Below are 23,841 nucleotides of genomic sequence, written 5' to 3'. Positions count from 1 at the left end.
TTTTAATGTAAACTGTAGATTGACACCAGCAAAAAATCAAAAACGTACTGTATGTGCAATTGCATTATTGATCTTATCTCTACCTCAAAAATATAATTTATTACACTGTACAAGAAATTGCTCCTCATGACAAATCTTTTTTGCTAGTTCAATCTTCACTCAACCATTCAATTTTTATTGGAATTTCTGATCAGTAAGTACTCTAAAACTCTGTATCCCGTCATGATGATAGAGAGATCCAGCAAATAATTTTATAGATGTGATAAATGTTCAAGTACATGTGTATATAGCAGTGCTTTTAAATGCATTTTATGAGGAGGATAACATTACTGTATCTTCCTAAATAAAAACTAGCATTTAGTTCAGATTGCTCTTCTAATGCTAATTTTAATTTCATGAAATGTCATTATTGGGCCTTACAAACTGTCTGCAACTAGAGGAATAATCAACTACCTGCAGCACAAAACACGCCTGGCAGTACAGGGAAAGATCCGATAAAGTGAAACAGACTTGGCATACATTAGGCTAAAATGGAAACATCTGCAATAAAACATGTAAAACGTGTAAACTAATAACAGCTCGACTGTTTCAAATCATAGGTTATAGTATAACTACACTTATATAATATCTACTTATACAGCATAATATACACATTATAATATATTATTATAAATATATATATTTGCTACTGTAGGTACAGTATAACCGTTATACTGTACCTACAGTAGCAATTGTGATACAGAGGGGAAGAGTGTTTGTTGGAGCATTTTAAAGCAGGGTGTTCACAACACAAAAACACTAATTCGGTAAAAACTCAAAAACTAAATAACTCAGTAAAGAACTATACTACAGTACATACAGTATAAAGTACGTTACTTCACAATAAACTTTATTATTTGGCAGTACAAAACAAAAACAGTCAAAAACCAAAACCAAAAAAAGGAAAAACTAGCTCTTTTGTTTCAGCACTAACTCCCTTCATCAGTTTCTCACTCACAGCTAGACAGATAAGCCATCAGCATGTACAGTAACACTTTTTACAGGAAGAGTGGAGTTCAAAATCCAGGGCAGGGTCTCTTCTAAAATAACAGCTAGCTTTTTTTAAACAAGAAAGTTTATGATCTCTTCCGTCAAGACTACTTCCAGGGTCTTCCATCTTCATAGACAGCAAATCTCCCCTCAGCCTCTGTCAAAGTGGCCATTTGAACTTGCTGGGTGCATCCCAAGGGAGGAAGTTCATCTGGGTCTCATTTCCTTTTCTGACACCTGAGGATTCTGGATCTTGTAGTATCCAAAGACCTTTCATCTCCAGTACTCTTGGTTGTCTACTAGGAATGTGTGCCCTCTACACTCTATGCTACAAACTTTAGCATAGAGACATTAACTGTGTGGAGTTTTGCTTTAATAATAATTAAAACTTCAGTTTAGACTCCATCTTGAATAAACTTTGTTTCTTTTTTATGGTTTTGATGCTTTTGCATTTTGTCTAATAAGCTACATAGTGTAGATCCAAATGTATAAAGAAATATCAGTTTCTTGAGCTGTAATTCAGAAATATATTTATAATACATATTGTACTGTGACAATGACTCTTTAGAAAGATAGTAATATATGCATGAGAAATGATTTGGGTCTGCAATTTGCACTGCTCTTTAATGAACATGCACATGAAGAGTATTTCTGAATCCCACATAATACCTGTTGTAATAATACTCCATTGGTTTCAATGACATTATAATGCAGGTTGTTGAAACCACTGCATAATCCAGGCTAGAAAGTGTATGCTGTTCTTTTCAAATTTAAAGAAATGCTGACAGTCCTTAGATATAATTTACATTATACACCTCAAAATAATTAAAATAATTTCACGTTCTCTGATCAAGACGCTACTGGTCACTTCTCTATCTTTATCAACATACAAAATAAAAAAGCTCACTAAAATGCATACACTATAGCCATTATTATCTGTCAAAGCTAAGTAATGCTAGTTGAAGACAGACAGAAAGTTAAAAGAGAAACAGCATTTAATGTTCTATTGATTGGATAACAGATAACAGCAATAATGATTCAAAGTGCCATTAGATACAGTGAGTAAGTCCAAAGTATAGGATGTATCATGGAATAAATTGTTTCCTCTCCATGGCTTTCAAAAAGTGATCAAATGGAACTCCTTGAAGTGAAAATTCTGCTTTTCTGCACTTCTACACAGATTTTGTTATTAGCAATACACTTGTATATTTTAAAAGCTGTGAGTATGATAGAAGTGAAAAGAAAAAAATGAGGTACTTTACTTATAGTGATATATACAGTAGATCTTATCAAATATTTGCAGAATCATTGATAGTTATTTTTCCAGACTTCAGACTTTGATTTATCCAGGTACGTCTAATTAAGCTCAATAAGGCCAAATCTTCAATATTCTAATTCACACATGCCTAAAATGCATACTAATGTACTGTATTTCACAGTTATTTAAGTCTATTTTAAACTTTCTATACAGTAAGTTACATTCCAATATGATAGTAACCAAAGTGTATCTACTGCACTTATTTAAAGAAATTATGAATTCATTTATTAAGATGAATAGTTTTTCAAGTAAACTAATCACTCCTGTAACAACAAAAAAGTAATTTACTGGTGTAAACAGTGTGTTTTTATAACACACTGAAGATAAGCCTGCTAGTGTCACCTTCATTAATCAGCTCTTGTGTATCTGCTCTATATTTAAAACTCTGCAACTACTTCAAATCCAGCGATTTGATTCAATGCGAAGAGCAGAAATATGTTCAATATACAATGCTCAGTGCCTTCAATGCAGTTACTACTTGTTTGTTATGTTAAATTTAATTATACATGAAATGATAATCTGACAAAGAAAATAAATTAAGTATACTGTATGTTTACAGGCTGTATTTCATTCACCTTTTCCCATACTGTATACTATATATTAAGCAACAAAAGAAACTGAACCAACAAGGCAACGTACTGAAGCTACTGGGAAAGCTAAGGTTTCTGCTGGAAGAGGTGTTAGTGGGATCAGTAGGAGGCGCTCATCCTGTGGTCTGTGTGAGTCCTAATGCCCCAGTATAGTGATGGGGACACTAGCTTAGATACTGCCTGCTGCGAGCACCCTAGACAGTGAATTATTCCAGACTCCAACATACAAAGGTATTGTTCTCTTGATAAGCGGTATATACTGTATTAGTCACTTTCTGTGATTTTGTTTCGTGAACTTCAGCAGGCTTGACATTTGACATGTTAACACAGTTAACTGTGTTCCTAGTTAACTCTCTCAATAGCACAGTGCTGTAGCGCTTATGCAACAGTCATTTGCGTGTATCATAGTCATGATCAGAAAAAAATCAATCAAAATGAAAAACCTCCCTGCAGTACAGGAAGAGAATGGACAGAATCATTTGCTAATAAAATTAAACATCTAAGTTTGATCAAAAATAAAGAGCGTGCAAGTGATTTTGAAAGTAATATATTCTACAAGCATTATGCAAATGTGTCAGACTTCACATTATGAAGTTATGCAGATATAGTATCTTTTAAAATTCAAATCGAAGGCGTTTTAAGAATGTTTGTTTTTTTTCAATCTAAGCTCTAGCTGAAACAGTTCCATGAGAACCATTTACTATTACCCCTTGGCTAGTTTTCCACAATTGTTTGTTGAAAATGAACATTGTACTCTGCTTTTAAAGAACGTTCCTTCACATGCAACTGTACAGTATTCCCACTGGCTTTTTTAAATTACATTCAGATTCAACTTTTGTCTGCATAAATTATTTCTGGTCAAAAGTTTATGTTTGAATATTAAGGCAATGACTGATGTATTTCTTCTTATGGTTGATGTTTTTGCTCAATGTATTTTTATTTTCATATAAAGTCATAAAATAAATATAAAAATGGATCACTGTTAACTGCTGAAAAATAAAATCAACATGTTTTCATTGGATAATGGGCATTAAACTACACATCCAAACAACTTATGCAATAGCAAATCTACCTAAAAAATTTACAAGAACTTGTAAAGATATTGTGCCTTTCAAAATCCAGATCTCACCCTTCTGTTGCTGTGACCCTGCATTACTAATGTAAGGTAAAGGGATAGGAACCTAGCCTCAGTGTGAGGTTTCTACTTATGATTCTATGGAGACTAGGTGATACCGTAAGTCGAACTCTTATTTAATATAATAATTGCATTCATATTTTACTTATGAATATTCTGGAGTTTACTTTTTAACCAATAATCCAATTAATTAAATATTTAAACTGTAATAAAGACCAGCAGGTGTGCAGTGTGGACCTCCAGGATCAGAATCCCTGTGCTAAGTGAGTTATTAACAGGATGCAGATCCAACTCCATAAATAATCTTGACTCAAACAATATAGTTAGTTATGCATTATGTTAATGGACCATGGCACTATTCCTCCATGTGACGTCGGTCTAAGGACTCTGGAGGTCATTATGGTTTTCCAAAGTGTTATTCTGTCCTGAAGATCTGAGTGATTGAAAGACATGGGAATTTCCATTTGCCATTATGACTGGTAACTAAGTAGCCAAGTCTTATGGACAGTTAGACAAGACCTGGGCTGGACTGAGTGCTACACAGAGAAACACCTATTCTAGAAACAAAAACTTCGCAATCCAGAATTATTCCACTGGTAAATAATTTACATGACTGCTTCTCTTATAATTACTGTGACAATTAACAGAAAACAAAATATCAGTATTTGACAGATGTACACACACTTCTAAAACTAAAGAGCTGTCTACATTGTGAGGTTCATAAAGGCATAACCTAATGACCGCTGATGTAATTTCTAGAGTTCAGAATCCTTTCACTTCCATTTGCAGGAGTTATTTTTGCTGAAACAAGAAGAACTGGTAGTTTAAGCTGATTTCTATCTGCCCTTCAAAATGGTTGGCTTGAAACCCTGGGTTAGATACTCTACAGTCACTAAGACTCAAGTGGTCCTGGCTGCAGAGACGGTTCTTCCATTTAGATCGATGATACATGATATCTGACAAGCCTGAGACTTTCTATAGAAACTATAGACACTAAAAACCTTCAACTTATGAGTAAGTCGGAAACATGCTTAACAGGGTTTTTTTTCGGAAACCACTTTTTTTTACCTCCATGTGTACCATGTCTTTTGTACAAATCTAAGGGCTCCATATTCATAACACATGGTTTCCTATGGGAATTTAAGCTCCTGAACGTTTGAAACAAAGGGCCCTATGTATTCCAGTAAACCTAACAAAGGGTTTAAATAAAAGACTGATTCGTTATGATGACAGCCCTGCTGCATAAACAATTCACCCCCATACACATGGAATCATTGAAAAAATAAAAATCCAACAAGGAAGTTTTTATCAATATTTTCTGTATGAAAAATCTGACTGAAATGTACTTTGGCACATTGTCAGAGTTTTGACAGGATTTCTTAGTTCACTAGAGAAGTATATTCATTTCTGGGACTGTTGGCAGGCATGCTGTAGCTTTCTAATAAGCATAATTGCTTTCTTTTTATGGTAACCTGAAGATTTGTAGCATATTGTAGCCTATGCAGACTGAGGGATTAAACAGGAGATGCCAGGCTTTTTTCTGCCCAACAGTTTTTCAGATTTTGCTATATTGACTTTAGACCTTAAAACGATGCACAGCATTCCTAATGAGAAAAGAATTTTGCTATGAAGTCTATTTGAGGAATAGACCACACATTCTGGGCTTCTAGTGAGATGCATTCCTTGCATAAAAGTAGCCACTCTAATTCCACATATACCAGCTACAAAATTCCCAATAACATTGCAGCTTTGCTTAGTTTAAACCTCTTGCATGCAAGAGGTTTCTTGTACATAAGTTTAAAATCGAGAGGTAGCCTTCTGAAATAACCCATCTACCTCGTTTGCTTGTCCTATTTCAATACAGCAAAACATATTTTTACATTTAACAGCCATTTTAAAAAACGTTAAATTAACAATTATTTTCATTTCAAAATTATGATGTACAAATATCACACATCCTCCTAATTTGGAATCGATTGTTCTTTTAAGACTCAGCTGTCCAGCAACAAATCCCTTGCCCATGTCAGAAAAAATGACACATAGAGGTGCTGCTCCAGTACACCCAGCTGTAAAGGTATTCATTCTTAGGCAAGATACGAGCCCCACCATGCCTGACAAGCGGTTTGACGCCTGCTGGAGGAGTGGTGCAACTCTCACGCCTGTCTCTTCAAGCCTGTAAGTCCCTGGGAAGTCTCAGGAGTCACTGATCAGCTAATCCTAACCTTACCCTAGCAGTGCTCAACCCATTGTGTGCTGCTGCCTGTGGAATACCTGTCACAGACGGTGAGTGAGTTTGAGCAGTCTCAAGCCAGGGAAGCTGTCTTCAGCAAATATCAATTGCAAAAAGGCACTGACCCAGTCAACGCAATGGACCTCTTCAGAAAGAATAGTGAAACACGAACCAGAGGAAACAAGTGGAAAGTGAGTGCATGAGCATTTTAAAACCAAGGAACGTCAGCACCCACCCCAAAGGGTTATGGGACTATGGAAACGTCTTCCCAAGCCATGCTGTTGAAGCTGATCCCCTGACTTCTTTCAAAAAATGACTGGATGAGATCCCTGGGTCGACTTACAACCCAACATGCCGAATGAGCCAAACAATTTCCTCTAGTCTCCAGCCTTTTTAATGCTCTTAATGTTCTTACTATGTATAAAAAATGGTCCTTCTGTACACTCCCCTGACAAGAGTCCCAGCATCATACAGTACATTACGTCTTGATAAGTCATTACAGGGAATATTCAATAAACTATGGGACTACTAATAGCAATTTGCATTAATGACATCTGTTTTAGAAATACAGTAGACCCTTCACGCTGTAGGGTATGGGGTCAATTTTCCCCTATTACAGAAACTAAAAAGACTACCAGCTGTGCAACACACCATTAACTGCTGGAAAGAGTACCAGGCATCACTCCAAAGCAACTCTGCCATGCCCACAGGAAGGTGATCTTGCTAGATCAGCTAAAACTGAGGTACTCATCTGTGAGCAACACACACATCACACAAACATACACACAAATGTATTGTTGCTGGGGGTACAAGACAGTACTGGTCTCTTCGTGCCAAAATTAGCTTTTTTGCACCATTCTGAAGAACTACAGCTCAGGTTTTAGTTTTCTAGCTTACTGCTCACTAGACCTGTTGTAACGGCTTTCACACGACTTTGTCATCATTACAAAATCATGTAGGGGCTCCAAAATCACGCAGTACAGGCAAACGTTTTCCTATGCAAGGGATATTTAGAAAACAAACAGAGCATTTACAAAAGTCAATGGTGTTTTTTGGCTCATTTTACTTTCACAAAAAAGTAAAAAATGAAAAAAAGGACACAATCTGAGCCTAGTCTGGTCCATTGTGTTTTTCATAGGTTTCTCGGTGCCAGCCCCCAAAAGCAGACCCTCAATGGTTAAGATAAGCAGCAGTGTGTGTGGGTGACAAGGTGTACTATACTCTGAGCCAAGCTCTTAAGTGTTAATGAGGACAAGTGGCTCCTTTGCTGCCCGAGATTCATTCCTCTACTCTCTGAGATTAAACGGTAATCTGTCTCTTAGATAAAAACCTGCTAAAGACATCACAAACTCCTCATTTCTGTCAGTTTTAGCCCAGAATTTGCATGCGACACAAAGCAAAACAATCACTTGTGGTGTGCGATCAAAGAGGACTAATTAACTTCAAATTGAAAATGGGGAGACTAGTACTTGGCTTTCGGGTTCTCCGTTTGTTAAACCAAAAGAAAAAAAAATCAAACAGCAAAGCAATTAAACCAAAATTATTATATCATTTTCTATACAAAAGGAAACTGTTACAACGCACCAGCCAAAAATGTTTTAGGATCCTACAGTATGTGGAGCTGGGAGACAGTGAGACAGGTTCAACGATCCGAAACGTCAGGCGAAGTCGTGGTCGAAAACAATATCCGAAAGTCCAAAGAAGGCGAGGTACGATCTGTCAAGAGGAGAAACTAATACCGAGCCCAGAGCAGTGTGAAGTGAGGTTTTAAGTATCCGGTGAACTGGTGATGAGATCGTGAACTCGTTTACGGATAGAGCTCCGCTGAGTGGTGGCCGTGACAGAAACAAAAATTAACCAAATGGGTTAAAGCAAATATCCCAGGTTTATAATATTATCTACAGTACATACTGAAATCTCCTGAGGCTAAAAGCTTTGGTCATTAAAACCCAGGCTTCATGTGTCGTACCTTTTAGATGAGGCCCCTGCTCTCTTCCTCCGGTGGATCCAGCTCAGGAGCTCGGGTGTTGACCCTGGGGTGGGCAGCGAGTGATCGATAGTGCACACGTCCTTGCCCTGCTTCCAAACCTGGTACCTGTCCGGCTGGAACCGGCGCACGAAAGGATCCATTGAAATTTTTACCATGTCCTTGCTGCAGGTGCACTGGGAAAAAATAAAATAGAATAAAATGACAATGAAGCGATGGGATAATAAAACAAAAAAAAACATTTCTAATTTCTAATGCCAGATTCTCTATTTTTTGGTTAAAAAAAGGCATTAAACTTAAAATTAGAATGCCTTAAAGTATTGAAAAAAAAGAAAGAAACACTGAGGAATGCTTATGGGGAAAACATCTCATTCTTGTATACCAGACTAAAACAAGTTAAAATTTAATTAGAATTTTAAAGCAGTGCCTGTCCTGAAGGACGTTTCTTACAATAAGCAGATACGTTGAGAAAATACTTGTCAAAAGCATCTTTTATAGACAACTGAGCCATCCTAATTTATAAAAGAAAATGGTAAACCTAAGGTGTGTAACCGATAATGGTGCTTGCCTTCTGCTGCTGAAGAGCTGCAATGTGGGATTGCACAGCAAAGCTAAATGCAGTGAAGGATTATTCTCTTGAAAACAATACTTTTATTTACTGAAAATACAGCATTTAACCCTAGATTAATCCCATGCATAGAGCTGATTTACAAATGGATGAGGGTTCCCACCCATTTAGAAAATTACACACATTCAATAAAAAGGTCCAATGTTAACACTGTCTGGAGATCCTTAAAACAAAAACATGTCCGTACTTTCTGATGGAAAAAAAAAATGGGCTCTTTGAAAAGACCTTTGATTCTGGTGCTGAATTTCCTGGCATGGAGGAAAGTGAAAACTAAGTGAAATGACAGCATAATGCACTGAGAAATGGAACAAGTGAGTACAGTTCCTCTCCCACAATATTGTGCCCACAAAACCCCCCTCGCCCAACCACCAAGGAAGCAAGCAATTTGTGAAATGGACACCCTCAGAATGTCACATCTCTAAAAAAAGAAAGTGCTTAAAAAAGTGTTTACAAAAGTTTTCTGTTCAAATATTCGAAATCAAATTTTCGTGGAGAGATTCAAAAAGTAATGATACTGTATATAGTAGAGCTGTTTCTACATGCCCATTATACTACCCATCAAGTAAGAAGTTACAAAGGGCTCTAGCTCTGCTTTGCATCAATGAGAATCGACCAGTGCTCCTTTCTCGACATTTATTATCATTTGGTTCAAACTGCATCTATAATTGTAACAGGTTGGATGCATCTATCATTACTGTCCCAATGATTATTTTCACATGACTTAACATAATGAACTATTTTGGTGATTAAATTGGTATTTTGTTTTTCATTTAAGTTAATTACTCCAAAGAATAACATGCAACGACATGTGCTTGACCTGACTCACTTTATAACAGCTGGCATAGATGCTACCCAGAAGTGTTTTTAACCTTTACAAAAAGATCTCCTTGCTCTTCAGCTAGATCAATATATACTGTAGCTACATCAAATCTGAATGCAAATGAATGCAGTGTTATCATAATCATAACATCAAATCATTAAATTGATTACCTCTCATGGGGTGATGTTTCTGACCGTGCTATTAATTTACTCCAGTACACTGACTCTTTTGACTTCTGATGTGCTTTTCCTGAATCCTGGTACTCCTGTTTTTAAACAGGCTAGGGCTCTGTTTGCTATTTCCTGAGATAAAATATTCCATTAGACAGCCATCAAGTCACATGATTCAATGTATACCCACACATCATCTGAGAAACATGCTGTAATGTGCTGACTTGTAAACACATGATGGGCAATTGGTTAATTGAACAATGGTGCATGCATATACAATATAGAGTTACAAAAATTCAATTAAAATCAAAGTCCATCTCAACCACGCCAAACACCAGTTACTTTTTGTTAAGGAAAAATATCAAAACATAAACCTCTTTCGGTCTCCTTTGTTGTAGAAAACCTCTGAATTTCCTGTCTTACAGATACGTGGATGTACTGAACACATTTTTTTACCAACCTTGCAAAATATACAAATTTTTTTTCCATTGTTATTAATAGTTTAGCATACTAATGTGAAAATAAATGACTACATGTCCAAACATTTTAAACACATATTCTCAGCCACTGGAGGTAGAATAACAGTAATACATTATGCCTAAACTACGCCTACAGTGATCCGTTCTCAAGACGTGACACTACAGAATGCACTGGTATGTACTACTTTATTTTTTATGTAATGCTGTACGGAGTATATATCAAATGTTCTGGTCTTTTTTCTTTAGATTTGTCTCACTGTAAAATCATTTTACATAAAACTCAGTGAGTTAAATCAAAATTATTTTGACATAGCATGTGGAACTGAACATTTTATAATCCAACAAGTAACACCCCTTGCTGCAGAAGAGCACTTTTTCTGCAGGTAATAAATGCTAGTTAAATACTGTATCTGAATAAAATGACAGTAAATCAGCCCATGCAGCTCAAAGTGAGATTAAAGAGCAGACCAGACACTGAGGAGGGAATCATGTGCAATGTGCTCTGAAACCCCTAGAATCCATTAAATGAGACCTCATGTTCACTTCACTTCATGGTTTATGTGTCCTTTATTATATGGTTCTATTTTTTATACCCTTAGATGCTTCACCAATGATGGAATTTATAAGCTCAGAAAAAGCTGCCTCCAGAAAGGGTGTATGTATGCAAGGTAAATTATACAGAAATCATATTGGGAAAGTGTTCTCTGTATCCTACATGAACTAAAATGAATATACTTTGAGTATTTGGCAGACATTTTTGCCTTTAGTGTAAAAGGATAGCTGGAAACAAGCAAGAGTATGAGGTTGTTTGTTTTTTAAAACAGTAAAATAAAAGGACAAAATACAGTACTTTATTTCTCACGTGGGACACTAAAATTCTCATAAAGTTTATAAAAGTCATTTTACCCTCTTCATATATAGTATAAGGTTACACGATGACATTTCAGTTGTCTTGTTGCATTTATGTTTGCTAAGGTATTTTACCAAAGCACCCCTTGGCACAACAAGGTCAAGCAATTACACTTTGTACTGTACTGCTAATTAGGAAAAGAGCAGCAGATTTTTTGCAGACAATTACAAAGATCGTGCACTGAAAATCCTTTTATCATTAAGAAGGGGAGTCATTAAAACATGAACAACCACTGACTCTGACTGTTCCCATTCCTTCACACTCAGGTGGTCAGGAATTTACAATGCGCTGCAACACCAAGATGACAAATGGTTACTTAAAGAGCATTTTAAGAGGATTACTGTCTTTGCTGTTGGACACAGAGACTGAAAACAGTCTGGAACAGAGCCAATACATTAGCTGGTGTTGATTTATTGAAGGAAGAAGTACATCAAGAAAACATCTACCCAAGAAATGTGAGAGGGGAGAGTGATGATTTATAAATTACTTGCAAAGACCTTCCTGCCTTAAAGTGATCTTCACATATTTTATGCAAGCCTTTCCAATTACATTTTCTTTTCAAGGGGTCAATAAGATGAGATCATCCTTGATGTGAAGAGATTGAGAATGACGTTGTATTGCCACAGTTTCCAACGTCAATGTTATTTTTGACTCTTTATTGCAATGTTCTAAAAAAAGGTTTTGTATTATAAATACTGTATGACAAATCATTTTTGGCATGCTTCTAAAAGTGCATGAAGGCAAAGCCTAAAATATAAATAAAATGCCAATGTATTAAAATATCTTAATTAATATATACAAAGCAGTATGTTTAATATATATTTTCTTAACTTGCTGATTATTGGCCCAAAAATATTGAAGCATGTATTCTTTCAATACACCTGTAAGAACTTACTAAACTTATAGAAAGTCGTTATACTGTATACTGTACAGTATGTCCAGGAAAGCAAATGCAAGGAAGCCCTATAAACAGGGATATATCTCGTCTGCAGATGAACACATAGCACATTAAGCAGTGTGCTTCAAATCTCGTTCTCGGTGTCCACAGTCCAATAAGTTTTATAGGTCTCTTTAAATCTCATCTTGCTTTAGATCCGAGAAAGGGTTTACATTGGTAAGTCACTGAGGAGTTACATAAATGAACTGGGATGAGAACCAGAAAAGACGCAGTTTAATGTGGACTGCCTCTGAAGAAATATTTTACATAAAGAAATAATCAGAAATAAAATGGACTACATGTAAACTCTCAAAAATATAATATATCTCTCTTTTCATTTTTCTTGCTATTGAGAGCTTTTTTCATATACTTCGTACAAACCACTTTTGCCAATTTTAGTTTTACCGTGCGTCTCTTTTCTCTTTCTCCTAATATTTAGCTTAAGTGTATGTCCTGTAGTAAAATTACAAAAGCCTTTTGGTGAATTACATCTAACTCCTCTGAGAGGAGTAAACTACAGAAAAAAGTCATCCAAATATAATTATCAGGGTAAGGCATTCAGAGCTAGGAGATCAAAGTGATTTAGCAGAAATTTTGCTACTTTCTTGGAAATAAAGAATTGTTCTGTCCCTGAAGACTGCCTCTTCTCACATTATGATAAAATCATGAAATTGTTGCACAGTGCCTCACAAATACCAACTCCCCAATGGTCTAACCTTCACATTGACAACAAAAACAAACATAAAATACATTTTTTCTGCAAAGAGATGAACAAACTGCATGATAATAAAAACAAAGAGGCACAGTGACACAGGTTTAGTTATTCCTCTCTGCAGTTCTCCAAGCCTAGAAAAATTTGGAGCTTCCCTTATTTGATGATATAATCCAGAATTACATCTTCTTGACAGTTTTGTAGCTTGCACTGTGAGGCAGAACAGAAACCATGTCAGTCATCACAGTGAGCCGTTGTAGACACCATGACTGGAGACATGATTTCTGCAGTAGATGTTGCATAATGTCTTATTTCATAAAAGATTAAGCAAATTGTATCTCAATTGTATGAACACCACACCATCTTCCAGGGCTTCACCCATCTCATTAACATGCTTCATACAGTACTGTATGTTTAATTGCCTACTTTCTCTTAACCCAGCCACTAAAAAAAGTAATAAGAGACAAAAGACTGTAACATGTAAATGATAGTGAGACAATTCTTAAAACAGCGCTTCTGTGCACAGCAAACTCAGATTCGGAATGTGAAATAAATCTGCCTTTTGCCCACATGTCTCATCTTAACAAGTTCTGAAAAACAATTTTATAATAACTGTACATACTGTACAGTATAAGAAGTCTAATTCTTCAACACATAACAAACATACTGTATTTTAGGACAGCAGTTTCACCTAATCCATTTTATTAGAGAATGTTAATTGAATTCTCTCCAGGCAGGGAATATAATTGTGGTGGACACCACAAAAATAATTTTGTTAACAATTGCTGTTGTCTTTTCAGTGCCATTCTTTTAGCTACAGGATTCAGGGCCGTTAGGCAATCTGAAACTTTATCATCTCACCATCTCCGATCTCAAACATTGCTTAAAGGCAAAAACATACCAATGATATTTGAATGCATGCTAAAAAAATGAAATAACAATTCTCGGAGTCATGTGTACTAGCGCAGAGTCCCGCAATCTTCACTTTCGCTGAACAGAATGCTGAGCTACAGTAGACGGCATTCATTAAAGCATGGTACTGTGGTGTTTATGAATAGGACAGGTTGAGAGGGAAAAATGCATGAAAACATATAATTCAAGAGATCCATTTTCAGATAAGTGGGGACTACTTTCTATGTATGGCTTAATCAAATGACAATCCTTTTATACTCATACTATACAATTCTGCATCATGACACTTTTAGGTGGCCACGAACCTCAAATTCCCCCATTGTGGGATTTTATTCCTCATTTTTTCTACTTCTGATATAAGCACATCTTAGAAATGGAGTCTTTTCAGAATACTCTTCCAAACAATTTAAAATGGACATTTTACACTGGACTACTGATACGGCACTTGAAACAGTGTTCAGAACGTGCTTAGAACATTTTACGTGATGCTGACAGAAAAATAAAATTGTGAAGCAACTACAGTCTTCATATGTTACTGCATAGCATTTGCTAATTCTTAAGAACCACCAAACCCCCTTGCTTATCTATGCTCACCATGGAGTACGAGTAAAACATGTTTGGACTGACCTTTATCAGGTAGAAGCGAATATAATCATCAACGTTGCTTTATTGTTATGTTAAAAATATAATCTTCACAAAAGCTACCCTTTACAAAAAAAAAAACACCCAGCAGATGAAAAATCCAAAGATAGATGCAAAGCCACATCCAAAAGACACTGATGTCACAAAGCAATCTACTGTACATGTAAATCTTATTAAGAACTTACAAACACACTAACCTTTTGATTCATGATTCAAGTGGAGTGATTAGCCTGAGGTTGCTCATGTTCATTATTAAGTAAAAGGGCAGGTAAGCATATTGATTAACATATTATTAAAAGCTTGTATATTAATAAGTTATACTGTACATCTACAGTACACAGAGTACTGTACTAGATGTCTTCATTTAATAAAATGTCAATTATTTGATCCAGTGGCATTTTTAGGTTCAGGCACAATTAAAGATTGACAAATTAGAGATTGCTTAAAACATGCTTTGTCTTATGTACCTATATGTACATGTTATTTCCGGAATTTCTGGTTGTTTTAAGGAACACAAAACTGGACAGCCCTCTCCATTTAAGATCATAAGGACAAGAAGTAATCCTTTATGTAGAGAAGAAGAGGCCATTTTATCAGTCATGCTTGTTTGGTAGTTTATGAGATTAAAAATTCAACCATTCATTGAGATATTTCATTAATGAGCCCAAAATTTGGGCATTAACCATCTGCCAAGGAAGCTATTCCAGATACCCACAACTCTTTGTGAATGAAGTGTTTCTTATTATCTGTCTTAAATTAATTTCCTGTTAGATTTCAATTGTGACCCATGTCCTCGTGTATACCCCTTGAATTAAATCTCCTCATAATATCTTTTGTTCTATACAAAGCAGATATAGTTCCTTAATCATATTTAACCTGCCCATATACTGTATGATAATACTCTGTGACCAGGAATCATTTTGTTACCCTATAGAAAAAAATCAAAGCTATAATACAATTTTTGTGCAATGGTGACCAAAACAATATTCTTAATGAGGTCTAGTGTATTGTTCAGCTTTAGCATAATGTCTCTTGATTTAAATTAGACTTCTTTTGCTATAGCTCTAAGCATTCTGTTTTTTTATTGTTTTCCCATCACATTCTCTTGATGAGGACACAGACAAAATCTATATTTACAACCAGATAGCTTTCAGATATAGCTTCCTTCACACCAGCATTTCCAGTGCAATATAGTGAATGTTTCTGCTTGCTGTGTGGATCAGTATTAAGTTTAACTTGCCAAGTGTTTAAAATGCCCAAGTGTCATCTGAAGTCTTGTTGTAATGCCCTTGCCACTACAGTCCTGCCAATGCTTCAATGTTAGCAACTGTTCTTGTAGCTTTTTTAAGAATTCAAGCTAATTCAGGTTAGTTAAAAAATACCTTCTCTGTTTCTTAAAATGCTTTTAAGCATTCTTTTAGTTTACGTTAGTACTGTAGTTTCTATAACTTTGCCAGTTACAGAAGATTGATTTCTCTGTGGTTTCCAGGTTCAGTTTTGCAATTCTCCAATCTACAGTCTGCATACAGCTACCACCCTAAGTGAGACTTGAAATAACCCAGGTAATGGCCTATGAATAACATCCTTCATAACTATACATACTGTAAGCTTAGAAAAAATAGGCTAATTCTAAGGTGACCATGTTCCTGTAGAATTTCAGTCTCGATTTTACTAAAATGATCAAAAACTCACAAGCTCACTTTATAACAAATGCCATGTTATTAACCTTTTACACTGCATGACGTGTTCATTTAGCATGTTCACTATTAGCCTTTCTTCTTCTCTCATGAATCCCCTATTATCCTGTAAACTATTTACATCAGCTGTAATAATGCTTTAGATTATTTTTTGCCTCCATTCAAAATATTACTTTCTGTTTCTGCTTTCCTTTAGGCCATTCTAATACGAATAATTTTCAGCTGCACCTGTAGCTTAGTACATTGTCAGAGTTTTCAGTCTTCGAATCTTTATGCCTTTTATGCAGTCTGCAATGCTCTTTTCTGTTGATTTTATTTTTTGTAATACCTCCACTAAACCATTTGCTTTTTTAGCTCTAGGGATGATTTTGTTTTGGGAATTTATCATTCTGTTTTTAAAATACAACAAATCCTTCTTCTATTGGCTCTGAATCCATCTGTTCCCAGTTCAATACGTGTAAGCCCTGCTTCATCCCTTTATAGTCCGCTTTTCCAAAATTATAAACTCTAATTTTAAACTCAAGCTTTAGAGATTTAAAGTATTATCAAAAGCTATCATATTATGGTCACAATTTCCCAGTGGCTCTATCACATCTATTCCTTTAATTACCCCCTGGTGATTGGAAAAGACTAGGCCAATAAGCACATCTTCCCTAATTTGTGCCTTTACAAAGTGTCCTAACGAGCCATCATTAATAATTTCAACAACATCTATTTCAGGTTCTGTATATTCCCCATCACAGAACGTCATGTAATGAGTTGAAAACTGAACTCTTCTAATACTGTAACATCATCTTTGCTGCTGTATATACTGTACAGTACCTTCCTCATTTTATTATAAAGTAAGCTACTTGACTTCATTAAGAGGTCTATAGCATACCTCTCCTACGACATGGCATTTCAAACTCTCAGCTCAGAAATGTTGCAGATGTCATTTTCATATGAATATAACTGATATTACATGATGATAGTATACAGTATTAAGCAAGGTAGTGGGAGGATGTGGATGGTATAACCCAGCAATGATGCAATACAAACTTTGTACACAAATGTACGGTACGTTTTTTTTAATGAAAAGATGAGATTTTGATGTACTGGATTGGATGGATTGGATAAGGGCTTGCTTGACAAACTGGCACACTTACCTTCACAAAAGACAACCTGAACAGTTCAGAATCTCTTTCTTCACTGATAATTCTCTATAACTCTGACCAGTCCTTACGATAGTGACTGAAGCCACCATTGTTTACATGATTGTTTTTTGCAGCTTGTTGACCAAGGTGTCAGCCATATATAGTACAGTCAAACTGCCTATCACTCTGCTGACTCCAAAAACACAGAGCTTCTACAATAAAATATACAGCAGATAAAATAACAAGAGATATATGCATAAATGGATATATTGTTTGATGGCACAAAATGTGACTTCACACCTCTTGATTGGCCTCTCTTTCTGTCCCCTGCTCCCGCCTCTCGCTCCTCCTCCCTCCCAGCCTTTGTTCTCCCACTACATTACCTTTGCCTACTGCCTTGTCTTTCTCACACCTGTGGAAGGCTCCACGGCCGAAACGTTGTGTTTTCTTTCTTCTTTTTTTCAGCATGGAATAAACCTATTACTTGTTCCTTTGCAGCCTACGCATGCTGACGCAGTTTCCCACCTGAACAAAATGTGTACGGCAACAATGCCATTAAACAACCCTGGATGACAACTACACTATAATTAATCAAGAGAACTAAAGAAATGATTGTCATACAGTAGATCATTTCCAAATTACTATCATTTTTTTTATATAAATCCATGATTTACACTTAAAGCCTAAGTAGGATTGTGGGTTGCCTGCAATCTGTTTATCTTAGGTTGCCTACCAAAACAAATCCACCTGGACTAGGTGTGTGATATAGAATAGAACAGAATACCCATTAGAAAAGAATAAATACAGCAGAGCCCCACTGCATCTCCCCCGAAAAACACTGCCGAGCTTTGTTATGTAGTCTGAATTACTGCCGCCTGTTCTGATCTATTAACTGTCAAGAAAGAAATTCGCTGAAATATTTTATCCATGTGCTGCAGCCCAAATATGAGCTGCAGCAGCTGTCTATTGAAGGAGGAAAAAGCCATTCACTACCTGCTTTTGACGTGTTTTAAATTAAACCTAGGAAAGACAACTTGACTAAATAAAAAAAATGGGGAAAATACAAGAAGTAACCATTAACATACTGTGAGCAAGAAGTCTCAGCTATGAAAGTGAATGTACTGTACATGTTCCTAAGGATTTAAATTCCAATCTGCATCGCTGCTCTGAGCAGCTGGCCTGTTTAACAGCCAGCTTTCAGTTGTGCAGCGAAACAGAAATATTGAAAGCATTAGGGAGACATAAAATGTGTCTGTAGAAAAAATATTAAGGGTACTTATCAGTCCTTTTCTACTAAAGCCCTAAGGTGACCGACCCATAAATTATTTTTTTAACACCACATTAGCTGGGACAGGGTTTGTTTTGATTTGTTCTGCTCACACCACAGAAAGGGAATATCAATCCTCACACTTGGGGGAAAAAAAAGACTTGGTGAAGAATTCTACTGAACGTCAATGTGACTCACTTTCATATTCTACTCTGGGATTAACTGAGAGAAAGAGGACCCAAGAAGAACTGTTCTGGTAGCTGTGTCTTACAGGCAAACCCTGAAACATTCATCATCTTACATCGAACACGGCTCTGAGCACAATACCTTCTCTGTACAACTGTTTTTTAGATCAATATCAGTGTTGCTGATTAATCTGGAAATGAGAAAAACAAATACTGCTGCTTCTTTTTTGGGGAGGACAGGGTGGTGGGGTTTTATATTAGTATCAGCAACAAACAATGCATGAAAAACAGCAGAGGAGAATGGCTGGAAAGACAATTCAGACATCTGAGAAGTCAAGTCATGGCTGCAAGTTTTTGTCTCACAGTAGCAGCAGAAAAGGATAAGGAAGTTATAGGGTCAAAAGAAACAGAGGCAGCTCAGAAACAGTGGTATGAAGGGTGAAGTGGAGATACAGTATACCCAATATGAAAATTAAGCATGAAATGGCTGATATGTTAAGTGTGAATAAATGCCTTCACTATTGAATTGGAAAGAGAGGAAGATCTGGGCATCATCAGTGTACATGTAGTAGGAGCAGCCAAGAGATGAAATACAGGAAATCAGAGGGTGACTAAAGCAAGAAAGTGAGTAAAACAAGAAAACAAGAGGTCCCAACAATAACTCCTGGGGAACACCAGTAGAGCACAGATGGATTAAAGGCGGATAGCCACAACATGAAACCTGAAAAGCACTCCTGAAAAAAAATAAACAGCCAAGAACAAGATCGGCAATTCCAAGTTTAGAGGGAAATAGGAGAAAAATTGTATAATTAATGGTTGAAAGATGATGAATAAGTCATTGACAGAGAGCCGTGGAGATTCTACAAGACAAAAATAGACAGGAATTGTCAAGCAGGGAGTGGTCAGTGATGAAAGGGAGTAAAGAGAGTAGTTGTACAGAAAGAAGGAATCGATAATGAGTTTTTGGGAATTGGGGCTTTGGAGATTTCTTAAGCTCAGATGTAGCCAGTAGAAATGAAAGGGAGAATGTCAGAAGCAATGATCTGTAAGAGATGTGATCCAAGTTGCATGTGATAGGCTTATAATCCTAGAGTCAGACAGGGTGCTAGAAAGAAGAAAGAAAGGGAAAGGATGAATGGGATCAAGAGAACAAGGAATGCAACAGAAAAGGCAGAGAGTGCAACAGTATGTGAGAGGCAGTAGTGATAAGAAGCTTGCCAAGAGACATTGGAGCCAAAAAAGGCACAGTCTTTTGGAGTTAGGGGGGACTGAGGAGGGAAGAGGATATAGAGAAATGGTGACAGGAAGTTGAAAGTGGTCTGATAGCTTGGAAAAGCTGAGATTTGATGTGAAACAGGGCAAGATAAGTATATTCCCATATATAATTTAAATATACTCTATTCATGGGAGTATACTAAAAATAAACCTTGCCCCCGGTATAAATTAATAGTTTATATATAAAGTATATAACCAGTATTTATAATAAAACCATACTAGCAAAAGATAAAAAAGAGGCTATTTTACTGAACTATTCAGTACAAGCAATTTATTTAAAGTCAAACTCTTTATTTTAAGAAAAGAAACACAAAGAAAGGCTTTCATATGTCAAATCTTTCAACATGACATTTGAATCTTCTCTACTGAAAATGTTAAAAAGAACATCTTTATGGATACAGAGAATTATTTTTCTTATCAGGTACACAGATAATTTAGAACGTACAAAGCAATTAAATGACAGCACTTAACCTTTTATAAAATTATTGCACCAGCCTAGTCAAGCATTCGAAGACTACAGACATTATCCTTGTACCTTGTTCTTCCATGACACAACTTTAAACCCTTCATCATTTTGAAAATAATTTAACATAATAAAAAGAAAGTACAAGCAATGAAGATGTTTCTGGCTTGTTAAATTTCCTTACTGCCTTACCTTTCAATAAGTTCCACGATACTTTGATTTAGTTACCTAAGAGATGCCAGAACTGTACTCTTTATGTCAGTAACTACGCTCTTAAGATCAAAGGTTAGCTTTTAAGAGTTTCAAAACGTAATATATTCCAGTGCTTTATTATGACTTAGCAAATTGTTTGGACTTTATTTTACCAGATTTTGTATAAAATGTGACTTTAAATATCCTTCTCACCTTTGGCACTCATGTGCCTTAAAAACTATATTTTGTCCAGTGGCACATCTACTGATTACATAAACATGTTGTTTATTTAGAGTCATAAAGGGTTAAAAAAAGACTTTGAAGTCTACTGTGAAAGACGGAATGAGCTTGAAATTCATGTTTTGACCACTTCATAGCATGCTGCATGAGACCATTATCTGAACCTGCTTGTTTCCAATTAATTAAAACACTGCCATGGAGACCAAAGCCTAAATTAGTCAAATTAAGTTTGATGATCTTAGCCAAAGATACATTCAAATGACAAAATATTTAGTTTAAAAACATGATCTGAAAAGTATACAACAATAATAATACTACCTGGGTTTATTGTGCTATTGATCATTCTAATGAGTCCTGCCACTGAAAGAATGAATTAATTAAGAAAGCACCATTTCACATTTGAATATCATGACATACATGAAAAAATATCTGCAAAAGTTAAAGTATATTAAAAGATAATATGTGTATTTTCATACTTTATTTACAAATATTTTTTTGTGTAAGTTCTGAGTAAAAAGTTGTTACTGATACTTCACTGGAACTCTGCAAATTTTGAAAGGATACCAAGAAACAGCTAGATATATTTGATTTATATGTTACAAATACAAATGTTACAAAACAGGCGCCGTCCTTCGGATAAAAACGTAAAACCGAAGTCCTGACTCTCAGTGGTCATTAAAAATCCCAGGGTGTTTCTCGAAAAGAGTAGGGGTGTAACCCCGGCATCCTGGCCAAATTTCCCCATCGGCCTTTATCAATCATGGCCTCCTAACAATCCCCCTCTGTGAATTGGCTTCATTACTCTGCTCTCCTCCCAACTGATAGCTGATGTGTGGTGAGCGTTCTGGCGCACTATGGCTGCCGTCGCATCATCCAGGTGGATGCTGCACATTGGTGGTGGTGGAGGGGAGTCCCCATTACCTGTAAAGCGCTTTGAGTGGAGTGTCCAGAAAAAGCGCTATATAAGTGTAAGCAATTATTATAATTATTATTAAATAGTAGTACATTAAAGGCATTTAAATGTGATGTGTGATTTTGATGGTGTTTCCAAAAACTCTAATCAAAGCAGAAAACAAATCATTGAAGGTCATAAACACCAAGGTCTGTTTTTGTCACTTGATCACTTGACTCAGGTCTTTATCATTTGACTTCACAATCTAAAGTATATTGACTTTATTTTTTCTCATTTTATTTATGGGTTTTCCACAAACTTTATTTTTTTTCCACATCACAGCCTTAAAGAACTCTTTGTGAGGATACAGTTACAGTATATTCACCCAGCTGAGGAAAACAATGTTAATAGGAATAAGGTGGATCACACTTTGTCCATTCCTGTGCATTTAATATTTAACATTTGGCAGTAAATCAAAAAGTAAAGAAAATACTGTAGTTATTTCTCAGAAAAAACAGATTAAGTTATCAAAAGCAAAAGGACAGCCTATATGAAAAAGTTTGAAAGAACAGAAGGACCAATGTATAGTACTAGCTAAATATGAGGGTTGGTCACATTCTATGGTTGTGCCCTTTAAAATACACTCATGAACTGAGAAGGCCACAATCAGCAATGCGGTTATAAAAAATGAAGTCCCTTCCTGGCCCATAACTTGTGGAGCATCCCAGTAACTGGGCTTTTGCAAGGACTGGTCTCACACAGCTCCATCAGCATGGATCATTTCCACTAGTCCTGCTACATCAAAGCTGTGATATCCTGTTTCCAGCACAGCACCGTACAACACGTAGGACCTAAGGGTATCTCTCCTCACAAAAAAAAAATACTTCTCAGGCAGAAAACCCTCTTGAAGAATCAAGATTTACCATTTCGAGAGGCTGGTTTCCTTTATAACAACATCTACTGTAGTTCAGCCTGCACTCAAGAGCAAAAAGAAGGCAGATATCTACAGTAGGTTCTGCCATTACCTGGAAATTCCATCTCAGATATTTTTTACCAGGAATGAAGTTCAGCCTTTCTGATCTCATTCACATCATAAGTAACTGTGCAGTCCCCAAAAAACACATATTATTACCATTGCAATGGATAGTTCCAGGTTTATAAAGAACACACAGAAACAGGTGTTCTTTCTACACTTGGGTATGTATTTACTTATGTCACAGATCCCTCTGAATATACAGTATTGTAATGTATCACCATCAAGATGGAAAATACCAGATGAAAGGAAAACCGTTCTGAGGAGGGAAAGAAAGACAACACTGCCCTCTTGCTGACGAACATAGAACCTTTTCACCACAGAGAATTCACGTACTAATTCACAGTTTTTATGAATAAATGAACACTACATGAATATTTTACACACTCACACAGGCCTTACCTTCCTCAGGTATTATGCATTGTTTTAAATAAAGTGCAATTTGGAAAACAGGAATAATAACTGAATCCAAATAAAATAATTCTAAAAACCTCATCATTTTTCCACGTCCTTTATAAATACCAGATTGAGGAATGCACAACAAAATTATTTTTAACAGGAAACAAAACAATGGAAATCCATTACACAAAGTCATGCCACAATTGTACAAAACGCATAATAATTTAAGTGTTATGGCAGACAAAATGGAATGCTACAAACCCAGACCTCACACATATCTTCCAAGAAATGCACGAATGTAGCATTAGGGCTTTAACATAAGTGGATACAAGATTCAATGAACACCACAGCAAACAAGTCAGCCTCATTCAAGCATGTCTTTTATCACAGATGCTGAAATGCCACATTGAGGTAGCATTCAGCAACAAAGGCAGCAGTGAAAATGACACTAATGCTAATAAGAGGCAAGAAAACTCATTTAAAAACCTTAGTAGCAATGTCCTTAACAAGCATTCTAAACCAAATAATGACTTGATGCAGACATGGTTAGGAGCTCGCTTTTAAAT

The 23,841-nt window shown here is 36.1% G+C and overlaps 1 protein-coding gene across 7 annotated transcripts in view; it reads right to left on the bottom strand.

The window, feature by feature from the left end:
* kdm4c (lysine (K)-specific demethylase 4C) overlaps window positions 1-23,841 on the bottom strand; it is a 219,702-nt gene that overhangs the window by 95,618 nt on the left and 100,243 nt on the right. For 6 of the 7 annotated variants that reach the window (XM_088608770.1, XM_088609019.1, XM_088609003.1 and 3 more), the window contains one exon: window positions 8,272-8,465. In XM_088608770.1, coding sequence (XP_088464896.1) covers window positions 8,272-8,465 — 194 coding nt within the window. Of the gene's footprint in view, window positions 1-8,271; window positions 8,466-9,907; window positions 11,126-23,841 lie in introns of those variants that run through there. The other variant, XM_088609095.1, reaches the window with a different exon arrangement.

The sequence above is a fragment of the Lepisosteus platostomus genome, chromosome 1, assembly GCF_059453375.1.
Source record: "Lepisosteus platostomus isolate fLepPlt1 chromosome 1, fLepPlt1.hap1, whole genome shotgun sequence".
NCBI lineage: Eukaryota > Metazoa > Chordata > Actinopteri > Semionotiformes > Lepisosteidae > Lepisosteus > Lepisosteus platostomus.
Note: the sequence above shows the minus strand (reverse complement) of the source record. Positions and strands in the feature narration are given on the sequence as shown.